The sequence below is a fragment of the Podarcis bocagei genome, assembly GCF_964188305.1.
Source record: "Podarcis bocagei genome assembly, chromosome: 3".
NCBI lineage: Eukaryota > Metazoa > Chordata > Lepidosauria > Squamata > Lacertidae > Podarcis > Podarcis bocagei.
The window spans coordinates 52,545,548-52,563,205 of record NC_138127.1 but is presented as its reverse complement, the minus strand read 5'-3'; the positions used below and the strand labels follow the sequence as shown (position 1 = coordinate 52,563,205).

Sequence of the window (17,658 nt, the reverse complement as noted above, 5' to 3'; positions counted from 1 at the left end):
CTAGAATCCGCTGAACTTCTAAAAGGTACACTTTTCAAGAAAAAATGTACCTTTGAGATCCTCATTGCTAAGGATAATTTTAGCAATGGAATTCAACAAAAAGTTCTCTTTCAATCTGCATTGCTTTGGAACACTATTAAAGAGTTGAAAGCACCCCTTTAAAACCAACATTATCCCACTGTGAAAACTGAGCAGACAGGAATACTAGCCTGCCTCTGGTTTCAGTGGAAATCTAGCTAGGCAAATGGATCCAAGTATAAACAGGGAATTCCAAATCAACAATACCTTTTGATCAAGAAGGTATCGAGATCACACACTAAAGTGATGCTACATAAACATGACACACATCACTTGAGTTAAAACAACACTTAATCATTAATTTCAAATGAAACTACTCCAGCTCCACGTAAACATTCCAAAACAAAATGAGCTTGTACTCACCTACAAATCCTTCTTTGCCAACCAATTTAAGGGCAATTTTGTCTGCCAAAACCGAAGAGTTACCATGAGCAATATTTGCAAAAGGCCCAGCGTGCACAAAAACTGGGGTTCCCTAAAAGTATCAAAAGCAAAGGCAGAACTGTAATCAGAGCACAAGAAGAAAACAACAGTTAAGACCTTTTACATTGTACTGTACTATATTCTACGTTGCTCTTGTGGAGCAGTGAGGCTTATCGTCTGGACTGGAGCAGGAGAAAGTGGGCTGCAGTAGGACAACAAACAGCCTTTCTGAGAGACCTCAAGGACCATAAGACTATATCCACAGCAGCAACAGAAAGCTCTGCATCCTGCTTCTATCAGGATAGTTTAGTAACAGTGTATGCTAGGTGTTCCAGGAGGTAGACTGAGAGTTAAGGCAGCTTTAGTAATTAAGCTGGTATTCATATTTAGGGTTCTGCTTTACTTGCTCAGGAAAAACCATTCTTTATAGCAGGCATGGAAGCCTCTGATTCCAACTGGGACTGTGGCAGAGGCAAAGTGTTAAATCCCCTATGCCATCCCATGCCACACTCCCAATTCAGCTAATTTTTTCTCCCTGCCCAACGCTGGCTATTGCTGTTTTTGTTATTTACCTATATGATAAAACATCATGTCTAGTTTGGCCCCAAGAGCTTTTAGAGCCCCTCCAGCAGCCATGCTAACCAGGGCTGATGCAGAAAATATGGCGGGAACCAGGTTCTTTTAGGGATTAAGTTGGTATCCACATTCAGGTAGCTGCTTTACTAGTTGAAAACCTTTTCTCGTAATACTCCAGCTGCTGAAGCAATTCCTGCCTACTAAAGAACTCTGAAAAACGCCTTCTTTCCAATTTTTTTTTTAAAAAAGATTTTTATTGGTTTTACAAATTTTAAAAAACAGACAAACACTTAAGAAAACAAACATACACGTATAAATTCATAACATATTTTCATAAACCTCTTTTCTGGGACTTCCCCATACCCCCCCTTTCTGCATCCCAATGTCTATAATTTTATAGCAACTCCCAGTTGTTACTTTCCAACCTCAGTCATCTTAGTCATCTCTATATTCTAAGCTTATGTCACTGTATCCCTTTGCTCCTAAGAACCAAAACACTCTAACATTCATTGAGTTTATAATAGTCCTCAAGGTAACTTTTGAATTTTCTCCATTCTTCTTCCGCTGTCTCTTTTCCTTGGTCACGGATTCTGCATGTCATCTCAGCCAATGTCATATAGTCCATCACTTTCATCTGCCATTCTTCCAGAGTGGGTAGGTCTTGTGTCTTCCAATACTTTGCGATGAGTATTCTAGCTGCTGTTGTAGCGTACATGAAAAAAGCTCTATCCTTCTTTGACACCAATTGGCCGACAATGCCCAAGAGAAAGGCCTCTGGTTTTTTAGGAAAGGTACATTTAAGTACCTTTTTCATTTCATTATAGATCATTTCCCAGAAAGCCTTAATCTTCGGGCATGTCCACCAAAGGTGGTAGAAGGTACCTTCAGTCTCTTTGCATTTCCAACATTTGTTATCGGGCAAATGATAAATTTTTGCCAGCTTGACTGGGGTCATGTACCACCTGTATACCATTTTCATAATGTTTTCCTTTAAGGCATTACATGCCGTAAATTTGATACCGGTGTTCCATAACCATTCCCAGTCATCTGACATGATGTTATGACCAACATCCTGTGCCCACTTAATCATAGCTGATTTGACTGTTTCCTCCTGTGTGTTCCACTTCAGCAACAAGTTATACATTCTAGATAGATTCTTAGTAGTAGGTTCTAACAATTCAGTTTCTAGTTTTGATTTTTCCATCTGGAAGCCAATTTTCCTGTCCTGTTTGAAAAATTCCACTATTTGATGGTATTGAAACCAATTTTGTACCTTATGCTTCAGTTTCTCATAACTTTGCAATTTCAACTTATCTCCATCCTGTTCCAAAATTTCCCAATACTTCGGCCATCCGACCTCCATATTGAGTTTCTTCACTGCCTTGGCCTCCACTGGTGAGACCCATCTAGGGGTTTTGTTTTCCAACAGATCTTTATATCTTCTCCAAACATTAAACAGTGCTTTTCTAACAATGTGATTCTTAAAGACACTATTAACTTTGTCATACCATAGATATGCATGCCAACCAAAAGCATTGTTAAAACCTTCCAGATCTAAGATGTCTGTATTTTCGAGGAGCATCCATTCTTTCAGCCAGCAAAATGCTGCTGCCTCATAGTACAATTTCAAGTCCGGCAGGGCAAAACCCCCTCTTTCTTTCGCGTCTGTCAATATTTTAAATTTAATCCTGGGCTTTTTGCCCTGCCAGACAAATTTCGAAATATCTTTCTGCCACCTCTTGAAACATTCCATCTTATCAAGAATCTGCAAGGTCTGAAACAAGAATAACATTCTAGGCAATACATTCATTTTGATCACAGCAATTCGGCCTAACATTGACAATTTCAGATTTGACCATATTTCTAGATCTTTTTTAATTTCCGACCAGCATTTTTCATAGTTGTCTTTATACAAATTCACATTTTTAGATGTCAAATAAACCCCTAGATATTTCACCTTCTTAACCAGTGTCAACCCTGTCTCCTCTTGAAACTTCTCCTTTTCTGCCTCTGTTAAGTTTTTTCCTAAGACTTTGGTTTTTTGTTTATTCAGCTTAAATCCAGCTACCTGGCCAAACTGTTGAATTATTTCTAAAACCTTTTTCGTACTAGTGTTTGGCTCTTGCAAAGTCAATACTAGGTCATCTGCAAACGCTCTTAGCTTATAATGTTTGGCTCCGACCTGCACTCCCTTAACCTGCTGGTCTTCCCTTATCATATTCAGCAACACCTCCAGAACCGTGATAAAAAGTAATGGGGAAATTGGACACCCCTGTCGTGTTCCTTTTTCTATCTTAAGTTCCTCCGTCACTACATTATTTACAATCAATTTGGCTTTTTGTTCAGAATATATTGCGGCCATACCATTCTCAAAACCTTGACCTACCCCCATCCCATGGAGATTCTTTATCATGAAGCTCCAAGAAATATTGTCAAAGGCTTTCTCCGCGTCCACAAAGATCAATACTGCTTTAGTGTTTATATTCACCTCTAGCTTTTCCAAAATATCTATCACATTCCTTACATTGTCTGCTAGGTGTCTTTTAGGGAGAAAGCCTGCTTGGTCCCCATGAATCTTCTCCATCAGCACTCTTTTAAATCTTTTTGCCAAAATGTCTGCAAAGATTTTGTAATCCACATTAAGTAGTGATATTGGGCGGTAGTTCTTCAGTTGAGTCTTTTCAGTCTCTGTCTTCGGTATGAGTGAAATATATGCTTCTTTCCACGATTCAGATGTCTTTTTTCCTTCAAGGATCTCATTGCAGACTTCTTTCAGTGGTTGAATCAGCCATTCCTTCAGCGATTTGTAGTATCTTGAAGTCAATCCATCTGGTCCTGGGGACTTGCCCAGTTGCATATTCTGAATGGCAGCCTCTATCTCTTGTTCTGTTATTCTCTGGTTCAAATCCATCTTGTTTTGTTGAGAGATTTTTTGTAATCCATATTTATCAAGGAATTTATCTATATCTTCTTCATTTTGCGGGCCTTGAGTATAAAGCTTTTTAAAATAACTCAGGAAGCAATTTCTAATTTCATTAGGTTTAGATATATTCTTTCCATCCACTTCTAAGCTTGTGACTGTATTTAGTTTCTGCCTTTTCTTCAGTTGCCAAGCCAGAAGTTTACCACCTTTATTTGCTGATTCAAATGTCTTTTGCTTCATCTGCTTTATCTTCCATTCAATCTCCAAGTTCATCAGTTCCATATATTGTGATTGATATAACTTGATCTCTCTTAAAATCTCCTGGGACTTTGGTTTTACTCTTAGTTTTTTCTCTGCTTCTTTTATCTTTTCCAAAATCTTTTCTTTTTTCTCATTTTGTTTTTTTCTCATTATTGAGTTTTGTTGAATCAAGAAACCTCGCATCACCGCTTTACTTGCGTCCCAGATCACTCTTTTCTCAACGTCAGCCCTCAAATTTATTTCGAAATAGTCTTTTAAGGTTTTTTGGGCCTTCATCAGGATTTCCTTGTCTCGAAAGAGGGCGTCATTCATTCTCCATCTAAATTGACCAGTTGTTGTTAGTTTCATTTCCATCTTCACGGCATTATGGTCGGAGCAAGTTTTTGGGCAGATTTCTACCTTCTTAATCTTTGGGGCCATGCCACTAGTAATCCAAATTTGATCAATTCTGGTCCAGGTCAACATTGCTTGGGAGAAAAAGGTTCCCTCTCTCTCCAGAGGGTTCCTTGTTCTCCATATGTCTATCAAGTCCATGTTTTCAGTCATTTCAAAAAAAGTCTTAGGAAGTCTCCCTTCCTTACTGATTGTTAGTCTTTGTGCCTTATCCATATTAGTGGAGACCACGCCATTCATATCTCCCATAATTATCATATTGTAATCCAGGTAGTCCGTCAGGGTTTCATGAAGTCTCTTAAAGAAGTCAGATTTGCCTTCATTTGGTGCATAAATTCCAACAACTAAAAGTTTTTCTCCTTGTACTTGTATCTCCACTGCCAAATATCTCCCTTGTTCATCTTTAAATATCATTTTTGGAGCCCATTTTTCTTTCACATATATTACAACTCCTCTTTTCTTAACTTTGTCTGATGAAACAAATTCTTGTCCTAGCCTTTTATTCGTAAGTAGTCTCCTGTGGGTTCTAGTTATGTGCGTTTCTTGTAGGCATATCAAGTCCAGTTGTTCTCTGTTCAAAATATGAAATACTTGTCTTCTCTTCAATGGCCCATTCAGTCCATTACAATTCCAGCTAAGGAATTGCAAAGCCATCTTGTTATTTTCTTAAGACTCCTCCAACAGCTCCAAGTTGTTGCTCTTCTTCTGATGGTGGTGGTTTTTGTCCAATCGAGAGATTCAGGATATCTAGTGCTCTCCTCTGTTCTGCCAGTACATCCACAGTCCCCTTCTGTAAGTCCTCCTGATTTCTTGCCAAAAATTTGTCTTTATCTTGAATTGTCTTTATTTTCACCTTTTTTGCCTTGTAATCAAATGACAGTCCTTGTGGAAATTCCCACCTAAAGCGGATGGAATTTTTCTTTAACAGAAGAGCCAGGTCCTTGTAGAAGTTTCTTAAGTCCAAGATATATTTTGGGATATCTTTGAAAATCTGTACAGTTGAGTTGCCAATTTGCAGGGCCTTTTCAAAGTGGAGTCCTAATATTTTGTCTCTTTCCTCCTTGGATCTGAATGTAATCAGGCAGTCTCTCGGGGTCTTTCTGTCCTGTTTTTTACCCAGTCTAAAAGCTGTTGTAATTTTAAATTCGTCTTCCTCCAGATCCCAGCAGTCCGCAAACTCCCGTGTCAGGTATTCCGCAAGGTTGTCTCTCTCGTTCTCCGGGATTGATCTTAATTTCAGATTTCTCTCTTTTCTCTGTAACTCCCACAAGGCCAGAGTTGCATCATGCTCATAGACCTTCTTGGCAATCGGCTCTAATTTCTCTTGCGTCTCTCCAGCAACAGCTTTGGCATCTTCGGCAATTTGGCGTGTAGTAGCGTTTTCCTCGACCAATTTATTAATGGATTCTGTGTTCTGGTTTAATCTTACTGATATTTCTGTTAATTTTTGTGTATTTTCTGAAGTCTGTTTTGTCAAAGACTCCAGAGTTTGATTTATCTTAAGCAGAGCGTCTGTCACAGCTTCCATAGAGGCAGCTGCTCCTTTTTCCTGTTCTGTTGATCCTGCTGGTCCTGGAGTTGTAGCTGAAATTGAGCCTCTTTTCTTTGTCTGTTGCTGTTGCAGCTGTTGTTGTTGTTGCCTAATTTTGGCTCTTGTGACAATCTCTTCTTGTGCGCCACTCATGTCAAGGTCACTTCCCACGGGAGCTGTTTCCTGTTGGAAAATTCCACTGTCCTAGGCCGTGTCGAACTTTACTTACCCTCTAGGGGGAGCAAATCAAAATGGCCATAAAATAAAATGTCCAAATACAAGAACAAAGGAGAATGTCCAAAGGTATAGAAGAAAGAGATTAACTCAGTCAAAGTCAATATTGCTATAAGCTTGTAGCTATAAATTGCCACAGTTTCCCAGTCTATGCTGATTCTCCTTGCAACACACTGTAGCCAGTCACTATGTGGACTTTGTATCACAGTATCACTTTACAGGCAAAAGTCAGTTCAGTGACCTATTGTTCTGAGAAGGCAGACCGTTTCGTGCTTTCAATAGATGAGACAGCAGAGGATTTTACTTCAGGTAAATCATGCAGTTTTTAAAGTCTTATTCACCTCCCCTCTGCCCTGCTAGCTAGAGGGGAGATCCAAAGTCTCAGTGCCCGGTTAAGTTAATTAAAAAGCAGGTTTCATCGGATGCAAGTTTAAAGTTCCGTTGCTTTCACTTTCATGCAGTCGGGGGGAGGCAGACTTCCTTGATTTAATCCCCCGCTTTCGGCTCAATTTTCAAGATTTAAAAGGGTCCCAATTGTTTTTCAAATCTTACTCACGGGAATTCCGTCCAGAATTTCTTTTCAGGAAGAAATCGGCGCTCTCCGCTTATGGCGACGCGGCTTCACTTCGCAGGCTGGGTAACGACTCTCAGCACCGCGCTCACCCCGATGTCGATCCGTAGCCTTTAAAAAGGCTCTTTCACGGTACCGGGGGGCGCAAAGGTGCCCACCGAGTCTCCTTGTTCTCAGGCTTCAGCGCCTGAGATTTTAGGGGTCCCCCGCTCGCCGTAGCGGGTAAGACCCGAACTTGCGAAGCAGTCCTTCTCCGGAGCTCGGAGGCAGGACCGCCATTAAGCGCTGGCACCGACCGGAAGTCAAACGCCTTCTTTCCAATTGCTTCTTTTTGCAGGGAAGTGTCAGGTCTGGCATTGCAGCTTCCAACTATTCATTGCCACAAGTCAGCTGCTTTAACTTAGGCTCCTGAGGCCAGTTTCACTGAGGCTGCAATCCTATACCACACTTACCCAGGAGCAAGCCCTATTGAACTCAGTGGGGCTTATGTTTGAGTAGACACATATAGGACTTCAGTATTCACAGTAATTAAAAGAAAAATAGTGTATCTGGTAGCTCTTTTTAAGCTGCATTTGATTCATGGGATTCTAATAAATGTCTATCTGATTCAACAACTCTAAAATTCCTCTAGGAGACATATGAAAGGGAGAACCTATGGTGATTCCACCTGTGAAAACACAAGTTTTCTTTCATTAATGGAGGAGGCCAGGGGGGTGAGGAAAGGAATGTAATATAAAGATGGGGTGGGGTGGGGGAGTTATCCCAAAAATGGCATTTTGTACCAATGATCTGATAGCTATTCTGCTATGTGCGCTTTGAAACTGAAGCTGGAGAACAATGACAGAAACAGCAAAAATAGTCTCCTGCGGTATCAGTATCACTGAATAAATATAATATACATTTATTCTTTTTAAACTAATAGAAACTGCCACTGATCATTTGCTATCAGGGAAATAAATTTCAGTAGTTTATGAGTGTCACTCAGTCAGCAAGCTGCTTTGTACAGCAAGCCTTATACAGTGGTACCTCAGGTTAAGTACTTAATTCGTTCTGGAGGTCTGTTCTTAACCTGAAACTGTTCTTAACCTGAAGCACCACTTTAGCTAATGGGGCCTCCTGCTGCCACTGTGCTGCCGCTGCACGATTTCTGTTCTCATCCTGAAGCAAAGTTCTTAACCTGAGCTAATATTTCTGGGTTAGCGGAGTCTGTAACCTGAAGCGTATGTGTCAGAGCTGCTTCCAGATCCTAGCTCACAGAGGATCACGCTAGCCAGCGGTCACTTGTAAAAGTCTTTATTGAGTTACAGTTTCCATTCTCAAGCTGCTGCGCGCAGCTCTACGTCTTAAGGGTTAGACCGGCGAAGCTCCGTCTGAGTCTCCGCCCCCTGTGCACCAGCTTACTAACCTAGCTTTACTCCACCTTTTCCGCCTGACCGTTCTTCTCTGGGTCCCTCTGCCCCCCGTGGTCTCTTCCTTCCGGGATTCTTCTGACGCTGACCCCCCGGACCCTCCTGTCTCCTTGCGCCGGGCTTTAGGACCTGGCTCCCTTTCCGGGCTGCTTACTGCGCCACCTTCCTGTGCATTTGAACTTGGCGCGCGCGCCCAACCTTCCACTTTCCGCCTGACCGTTTCTTCGCTCCCCGATGGAGGTGTGGCCACTCCTGACTCGTGCCCTCCCTCCTGTTGTGAGCTGCCAGCGCTTGATACCTGGCGCCCTTCCTCTCCCCTGCTCTCTGTTGGTGACGCTGGTCCCGATTTCCAACTGCTCCCCTCTGAGCCCCCTCTGGACCCTTCTTCCTGGGGTGTCCCCCTAGGCTCCCCCCTTGCCCTGGCCACTGGTGCTCCTTTCTGTGAATCTTCTGATTCACTGGAAAGACTCGGAGATCTCGGGTCGTCGTCATCACTCATCTTTTCTTCTGCCTCCTCCCCCTCGCTCTCTGTTTCCTCCCTTGCCCTTGCCTCTACTCCTGAACCCCTGACATCCATCCCCCCCTCGAAGCCCCCCCTTCCCCCCTACCCTCCTTCCGGTGTGGGAGCTGGGTGCTGCCGTGTCAGGGGGACGAATGTCGGATACAGTTCGCTTCCCGTGGCGGGCCTCCACCTGAAGGCTTCCGGTTCTTCCTCCCTGCTCTCGTCGACAACGGTCACCTCCGCTTCCATCTCTGTGCCGCCGTGCTCGAAACCCGGGTCGTCCCCGAATACGTCCATGTCCGTCTCTCCCTCGTTTCCTTCTGGGGACGTTGCTCGTCCTGGACCCTCCAGCCACTTCCTGCGCCACTGCTCCTCTGGTCTATCGTCCCACCAATACGAGGGTTCTGAGGCAGATCCCGAGGGTGACCCCTCCGGGGAACGGGCGTCTCGTGTCGGTTCCTCGTCCGAGTCGAACCCCTGGAACGTGCTGGCTGAAAGCGTGGGCGTGAAAAGCCAGTCGTCGAAAAAGTCTGCTGGCATGGGTCTATGTGGGAAGAGGGCATGAAACTCGTCTTTGAGCAGAGGTTCCTCTAAAGCGTAGCCCGGCACCCAGCTGTTGGCACTGGCCGGGGTGCCCTCCTTGGCGAGAAGGTATTCTACCCCCTCTTCCCCCCATCTGGAGTCCAAAATCTCTGTGACTTCGTTGATGGGCTCCTCCTGTGCCACTCCCCCTTGCTCGGTTCCCTCTCGGAGCGGACTCGGTGCCGTTCCTGGTGCCTGAAATCTGTGAGGTGCCTTGTAGGGAGTGAGCACCGATCTGTGGAACACCGGATGCATCCTGGAGCCCTCCGGAAGCGCCAGCCTGAAAGCCACCGGGTTGACCTGCTCTTCTACTTGGTAGGGCCCCAGTTGTTTATGCCCTAGTTTCTTCTTCTCCAACGACCTGGCCGGCACTGCGTGGGCTGCTAACCAGACCCAGTCTCCCACATGGATCTCTTCGCCAACCCTCCTGTGTCTGTCCGCTTGTACCTTGCATGCGTGTTTAGCCAGCTCCAGGTGCCGCCGAAGCTGATCGTGGACCTCCTGCAACTCCGACGCGAACGCATCCGCAGTCTGCGGCTCCCCCTCCCCCATTCTTTCCAGTCCCGGGAAAGTTCTGGGGTGCCGTCCGTTGTTGGCGAAGAACGGCGTCACCCCCGTGGACACGTGCTTCGTGTTGTTGTAGGCGAACTCGGCGAGAGGCAGGTAACCCACCCACGTCGCAGGCTGTTGATTAGCATAACATCTCAGGTACTGCTGCATGATGGCATTGACCCGCTCCGCTTGCCCGTTGGTCTGCGGGTGTCTAGCCGAAGCCAGGTTGATCTTGACGTTCAGGAAGCCCATCAGCTTCTGCCAGAAGTTCGAGATGAACTGCCGCCCCCGGTCGGACAGTATAGACCGCGGCAGACCGTGAACCTTGAACACGTGATCTATGAACAGCTTGGCGGTTTGTTCCGCCGTGGCCACCTTCGCACACGGGATGAAATGTGCCATCTTGGAGAACAAGTCCACCACCACCAGCACTGCCGTCTTGCCCCTCGAGCTGGGTAGATCCGTGACAAAGTCCAGGGCCACTCTCTCCCACGGTTCGAACGGGGTTTGCAGCGGTTCCAGCAGTCCCGCCGGCGGTCTGTGTACTGGTTTGGCCCTCTGGCAGGTGTCGCACCTCGCCACGTAGTCCGCGACCTCCCCTCTCATTCTGGGCCACCAGAAGTCCCTGGCGACTAATTCCATCGTCTTCTCCGTGCCAAAGTGCCCGGCAGTGGGTGCGTTGTGCAGCTGCTGCAGTACCTTGGCGCGAAGATCGTCCCCCGGCACGTAGATGGCCCCTTTACGGAGGAGTAATCCATCGCGAACTTGGAACTCGCCGGTCGCCGCCGTGCCCCTTTGCGCCTCTGCCATCTTGGCTCGCGCGAAGGTGTCGTCCTGCAACGCTCTCCTCACCGCATCCAGGTCAACTGTCGCCGAAGCGCACGCCCACACCGTCGGCGCAAAGATGTGCATGGCAGCCGCTGGCGTCGCCTCCTCCAGATACTGTGGTTTACGGGATAGGGCATCCACCATGACGTTGGTGTCCCCCGGGACATACTCTATTCGGAAGTCGAAGTTTGCAAAGAATTCGGCCCAACGTATCTGCCTCTGGTTCAGGAACTGCGCCGTGCGCCAGTGCTCCAGATTCTTGTGGTCCGTGCAGACCTGCACCGTGTGCTTGGCGCCGATCAGGAAGTGCCTCCACGCCTTGAATGCTGCATGAATGGCAAGCAACTCCCTGTCCCAGATGGTGTAGTTCTGTTCAGACTTGCTGAGCTTCCTGGAGTAAAACGCTCCCGGCCTCCAAGCCCCCTGCGGGTCTTGCTGCAACAGGACTGCTCCCACGGCTCTGTCTGATGCGTCCGTCTCCACCCTCATTGGCTGCTGGGGTTGACATGCAACAGCTGCTCTTCCGACGCGAAGAGACGCTTGAGTGCCTGAAAGGACTGCTCCGCCTGTTCCGTCCAGATGAACTTCTTTTTCTTGGAACTGAGCGTGTCCGTGATGGCCGCTGTTTGCATAGCGAACCCCTTGATAAACTTGCGATAGAAGTTCGCAAAGCCAACAAACCGCTGGACCTCCTTCCGGTTGGGCGGGCTCTTCCAGTCCAACACTGCACGAACCTTGGCGCTGTCCATGGCGAGCCCCTTGTCTGACAACCTGTAGCCCAGGAAATCCACCTCCGTCACTTTTCCAGCTTGGCGTAAAGCCTATGCTGCTGTAGTCTGCTCAGCACTTCCTTGACGTGTCTGTCGTGATCCTGCTGCGATTCAGAAAATATCAGGATGTCATCCAAGAAGCAGACACACGTCTTGTAGAGGAGCCCCGCCAGCACATGATGCATGAAAGCTTGAAAACAGTGGGAGCCATTTTGCAATCCAAAAGGCATAACTCTGTATTCGTAGGTGCCCAGGGGCGTGAACATGGCTGTCTTCCACTCATCACCCTCCCGCATGCGAATGAGGTTGTACGCCCCACGCAGGTCCAACTTGGTGAACACGCGGCCCTTGCGTACCGTCGCGAGGAGGTCGTCGATCCTGGGCATGGGGAAGTCCGATGGCTTGGTCACACTGTTCAAGATCCGGTAGTCCACTACAAGTCTTTTTTGGGGCGTGTCCTTCTTCTTAACAAAGAATACAGGACTGCCTCCCACTGCCTTGGACTCTCGGATGAAACCGCGCTCCAAATTATGATCTATGAACTCTTTGAGTTCCTGTAGTTCGTCCTCAGACATGGAATACAGCTTCCCTTTGGGCAGCGCCGCCCCTGGCAGTAGGTCAATCTTGCAGTCATATGATCTGTGGGGGGGGGGTAGCTTGTCCGCCTCCTTCTCGCAGAAGACCTCTAAAAATCCCGCGTATTTGTGGGGGATTGCTTGCAGCGCCCCCAGCTGCAGCTGCGCTTCCTCCTCCTCTCCCTCCTGCCGGGGCAGAATGCAGTGTTCAGCGCAGTATGATGAGCCAAAGACTAGCTGCCGCTGGTACCAAGCCAACGTCGGACTGTGTCTGTCCAGCCAACTCATGCCCAAGACAATAGGCGTGTCCGACAGTCTGGTGACATTAAAACTGATGATTTCCCTGTGATTCCCAAGTCGCATCACCATTGGTGGCGTTTGCTTCACCACCTGCCCCCCTAGCAGCTCCCTGCCATCCACCGTGACGACCTGCAGGGGCAGCGTGGCAGGCAGCAGCTGTATAGCGTGTTTATCGACAAAGTCCTGCCCTATAAAGTCCGCATTGCTTCCTGAGTCAACGGTGATTGGCACGTCTAGAGTGAGGCCATTGGGTAGCTGAAGCGATGCAGTGAGCTGCACTACTGGTTTGGGCGGGAGGGGGTCTGTGGGTTGCAAACTCTCTGGGGACTGCTTCACTGACTCGTCTGGCTGGGCCCCAGTGCCTCTGTCTCCAGCCAGACTCCGTCGTTTCCCTGCTGTGCATCTCCGTGCTGCGTAGCTGCAGTCACCGTCGCAGAGGCTGCATTGAGCTTGTGGATCCTCTGGGGACACTCTTTCGCCATGTGCTGCGGACTTTCGCAGATGTAACACTTCCTGTTCCCTCTAGGAGGCTTCGCTTTGACTGCTCCCGGTGCTGTGGCTCTGGTTGCTGACTGAGCCCTGGCACCGCCAACCTCCATCGGTTCCGCTCCCCCTCCTGGCGGAGGCGTGGATTGCGCACGCGCAGCTTCCCTGGGAACGAAGGAGAACCCTCTCGCTGGTTCGCGCCCTCCACGTCCTTCGTCCCTGCTCCATGGACGTTCCTCCAGCCGCACTCCCACCGCCAGCGCCCTCTGAACGACCTCCTGCGTGGTCCAGGGTCTCTCCCCCCTTGCAATTTCGTCTTTAACCGCACTGTTCAATCCTTCCCAAAATAGGTCTCTGACTGGAGCTGAATCTCTGTCCCATTCCAAGGCACTGACCAATGCAAAAAAGCGGGCATGGTACTGTCTTACGCTGGCCCTCCCTTGCTTCAGCCCATGTACCTCCTTCCGGGCAAGATCCACGTCTATGCTAGATAAAAAGCAGCCATCCATCGCTTTAATAAAGGCATCCGCGGTTTGGAGCGCCGGATCCTTATCTCTCCACAAATTGCGCAGCCATGCTTTAGCCTCTCCATGCAAATGGGACATGATAAATCCCACCTTCTCTTGCTCATCTCTAAAGTCTTTGTCCAGCAGTTGCGGTGCACACTGTACATCTGCTCTAAAGTTGGGGTACTGTTGTAAATTCCCATCGAAGTGAGAGACTAGACCGCCTGTTCTTCTCCCCAACCCAATCCCCTCCGGTTTGGGTGTCAGTTGCCCTTGCTTCGTAAGCACTTCCAACCTGACCTGGAGATCCCTGTAGGCGGCAGCTGCGTCCTCCTCTCTCTTCCTGGATGCAAGTATCTCGGCATTCAGTCGTGTCACTGCTTCTCTGAGTTCTCCTATCTGCTGTTCGGCCGTCATATTGTCTGCCGTTCGTGAGCTGAGTCGTAGGCACCCGCCTTCTCTCCTGTCCGCGAGGCTGTAGATGCCCACAACGTGGGACGGAGCTTACTGTCAGAGCTGCTTCCAGATCCTAGCTCACAGAGGATCACGCTAGCCAGCGGTCACTTGTAAAAGTCTTTATTGAGTTACAGTTTCCATTCTCAAGCTGCTGCGCGCAGCTCTACGTCTTAAGGGTTAGACCGGCGAAGCTCCGTCTGAGTCTCCGCCCCCTGTGCACCAGCTTACTAACCTAGCTTTACTCCACCTTTTCCGCCTGACCGTTCTTCTCTGGGTCCCTCTGCCCCCCGTGGTCTCTTCCTTCCGGGATTCTTCTGACGCTGACCCCCCGGACCCTCCTGTCTCCTTGCGCCGGGCTTTAGGACCTGGCTCCCTTTCCGGGCTGCTTACTGCGCCACCTTCCTGTGCATTTGAACTTGGCGCGCGCGCCCAACCTTCCACTTTCCGCCTGACCGTTTCTTCGCTCCCCGATGGAGGTGTGGCCACTCCTGACTCGTGCCCTCCCTCCTGTTGTGAGCTGCCAGCGCTTGATACCTGGCGCCCTTCCTCTCCCCTGCTCTCTGTTGGTGACGCTGGTCCCGATTTCCAACTGCTCCCCTCTGAGCCCCCTCTGGACCCTTCTTCCTGGGGTGTCCCCCTAGGCTCCCCCCTTGCCCTGGCCACTGGTGCTCCTTTCTGTGAATCTTCTGATTCACTGGAAAGACTCGGAGATCTCGGGTCGTCGTCATCACTCATCTTTTCTTCTGCCTCCTCCCCCTCGCTCTCTGTTTCCTCCCTTGCCCTTGCCTCTACTCCTGAACCCCTGACAGTATGTAACCTGAGGTACCACTGTAGTGAATATTACTGTGCTTGGGTCCTCGCTTGCAGAGCAGTATTTGATTAGTGGTATAACCCATTGAAAGATTTACAGTGCTCCATAAATGCATAGCAGTAGTATTTGAATACTTCCTGAGGGGCTGACAGGAAACAGAAAAGGGTACATTTCAAACTTTTAAAAAGCTATAATACACACCCACATTTATCTATCCATTCTCAGAGACCCATCTCCACATGCTCTCACCAGGTAAGAATAGATGGGTGAATACTGCATTCACTTGTTGACTACTTTTCTGGGTTTTCAGGACCAAGTGAAGACCTTTTTATTTTACCAGGCTCTTTAAACTTTGTGTTAAATCTAAAGTTCATGTGATGTGTGTGTGTGTGTGTGTGTGTGTGTGTGTGTGTGTGACTGAGATTTCCCCTTCTCCCATTATACTGATTCTGCTTCATATTTTATTGTCCATAGTTGTACTTTTTATTTGTTATTCAGTAACATATAAATATTGTTAAGATAACAAAGTGTAAAAATTATCCCTAGTCAAACACAAGCTAGAATTGGATGTGGCTTCCTCAGGCAGATAAATTATGTTGGGGTTTTCTGAAGAGGGAGGTACAACAACACAATAATGTTATAGTGCTTTACCAAGCAATATCTTCTAACAGCTATTTCATCATGATGCCCATGATTCCCAGTTTCTTATGGAAATATTGTTAAAACATCCATGTACATAACCTATTTGACCATTTAACTGTTGTCTAATAAAACCAAACCAAAATTAGGCTCAGACAAGGCTGGTTGTAAAAAAAAAAAATCGCCACATAACTGTAAACCAAGAAATGTGATAATTCAAACAAGTTTTCAACCAAGCAATCATGTGTTCTGTTTTAAAGTACACATATGTTATGCAAAACCACTCTAAGTAAAGATCCAAAATGAAAATATAATGATTTGGGTTCAGAGTGGCTCTTTCTCAAATGGAAGGTGGCTTTCTATTTGTAGAAGAGCTGGTAATCCAAATAAGGCTATCTGCACCTTCAAAGACCATCACTTCCAGAGCCAGAAGTGGCTCACTGCTTGGGGATGAGCCACTATACTAGCTTTCCAGTATTTATTTATTTTTTTCCTTTTTTTTACCTTAATTGTAGGAAAAACCTCAGAGCAGTTTACAATGACCAGTAGGCAGGTCACTGTTGCTTACCAGGAAGGCTAAGGTAGCAGGGTGGTCAATGCAGGGTAAATGCATTGGTGGGGCCAATCTGGCACTCCTCCTGGATTCTCAAAGGTCATCGGAGGAAGCAGGAAATTGACCCCTAATTGCCATCCCTCTCCTTCTGTGAACAGAGCAGCACTCACAGTTTCTCTGGATCCAAACCAACAGATCCTATTGTTTTTTCCTTGCCATTTTGCAAGCCAAGGGGCTTCCAAGTAAAACTGCCATGCTTAGAAGTAAGCATTCACCATGCTTCTGTTTCTGAAGTTGCACCAATATATTTTCTATGAATATATATTTGAATATGGTAAAAGGGTATGTCTTCACAGATACCATCTTTTCTTTAAATAGACATCCCATTTATTTACTGTTTATTTATGACAGGTGACACTTCATTTCAGTTCCTATAAAAGCTGAGGCTGTGATCTCTGTGGCTTTTATGTACAGTGGTGCCTCGCAAGACGAAAAGAATCCGTTCTGTGATTCTCTTCGTCTAGCGATTTTTTCGTCTTGCGAAGCAAGCCCATTGAAGGATTAGCGGATTAGCGCTATTAGCGGCTTTTAGCAGCTTACCTGCTGATCGGATCAGCTGATAAGCGGCTTAGCGGCTTAGAAAAAGGGGGGGAAAGGAAAAAAAACCAGCAGGAACTCGCAAGACATTGTCGTCTTGCGAAGCAAGCCCATAGGAAATTCGTTTTGCGAAGCACCTCCAAAACGGAAAAGTCTTTCGTCTAGCGAGTTTTCCGTCTTGCGAGGCATTCGTCTTGCGGGGCACCACTGTATGCTTAACTCCCATGGAGTGGGCTGGGATTTAAGCTTGTATAGATTGCAACCTCAATTCTTATTAATCACGTGGATCTTAAGAAGGGTAAGTGGAGTTCTGATCACAGAATGGAGCTTTCCTACCTCTCCCCTCTACCCCCTCTCTTCTCAGGCTGCTCCTGAGAGCATCTCAGAAACGATGTGGGGTATGGCAAGGGGGTGCTGAAAGGGAGGTGGGCGGAAATGGCAGAACTCCCCTTTGATCTGCATTTCTAGCACAGGTAATGCTAACTGAAATTCAAATGTTCTTGGACTTGGGAGAGGGGAACCCTCTCTTAACAACATGCCTTGTGAAATGCCCATGCAAATCAAATATGAAAAGGAAGAGTCATGCAGTATAAACAAGCAAATGTTTAATTTCAATTTTAAAAAAGACAGCACTTTGGCAACTTAGATATAGTTCTTTTAAAAAAGGGAAGAGAAAGGTTAGGGTTACAGATGATTTGACTGACCTCTAATGTCTGCATCAGTGTTGGTTTAATTGCATCCTTCATCAAAACCGCCAAAGCACCAGTTACTCCCTAAAAAAGAAAAAAACTGCTTATAACTTGCAGCTTATAAGTTCAAGTAAAGTGGTTTAAAAATCAAAGTGTTTAGCTAAACACAAACCAACACACAGCTGTGAAAAACATTGTTATCTCTATGTAGGGTGGTGCTAAAAGTTCTGGAAATGCCACCTCCATCACTATAAATTCTGAATGGGAGGTACCAAAGCTTCTGAGTTATACAATTCAATACAACACAATTTTAAAAGTAATACATACACTGAACATGGAAATATTTTAAGGCACAGACCCACACATTGTAGTTTGCCTTTCTTAGCCAGCCATGACTTGTTCTTGTTACCAGC

The 17,658-nt window shown here is 46.9% G+C and overlaps 1 protein-coding gene and 1 long non-coding RNA gene across 2 annotated transcripts in view; one reads left to right on the top strand and one right to left on the bottom strand.

The window, feature by feature from the left end:
* The window catches only part of LOC308583372, a 444,074-nt gene that overhangs the window by 16,349 nt on the left and 410,067 nt on the right, over nt 1–17,658 (top strand). The window lies entirely within an intron of this gene.
* MTHFD1L (methylenetetrahydrofolate dehydrogenase (NADP+ dependent) 1 like) overlaps nt 1–17,658 on the bottom strand; it is a 124,321-nt gene that overhangs the window by 62,700 nt on the left and 43,963 nt on the right. The window contains exons 19-20 of the mRNA XM_081187198.1: nt 17,261–17,329; nt 442–553 (exon numbers count right to left, since the gene is read on the bottom strand). Coding sequence (XP_081043324.1) covers nt 442–553; nt 17,261–17,329 — 181 coding nt within the window. The remainder of the gene's footprint in view (nt 1–441; nt 554–17,260; nt 17,330–17,658) is intronic.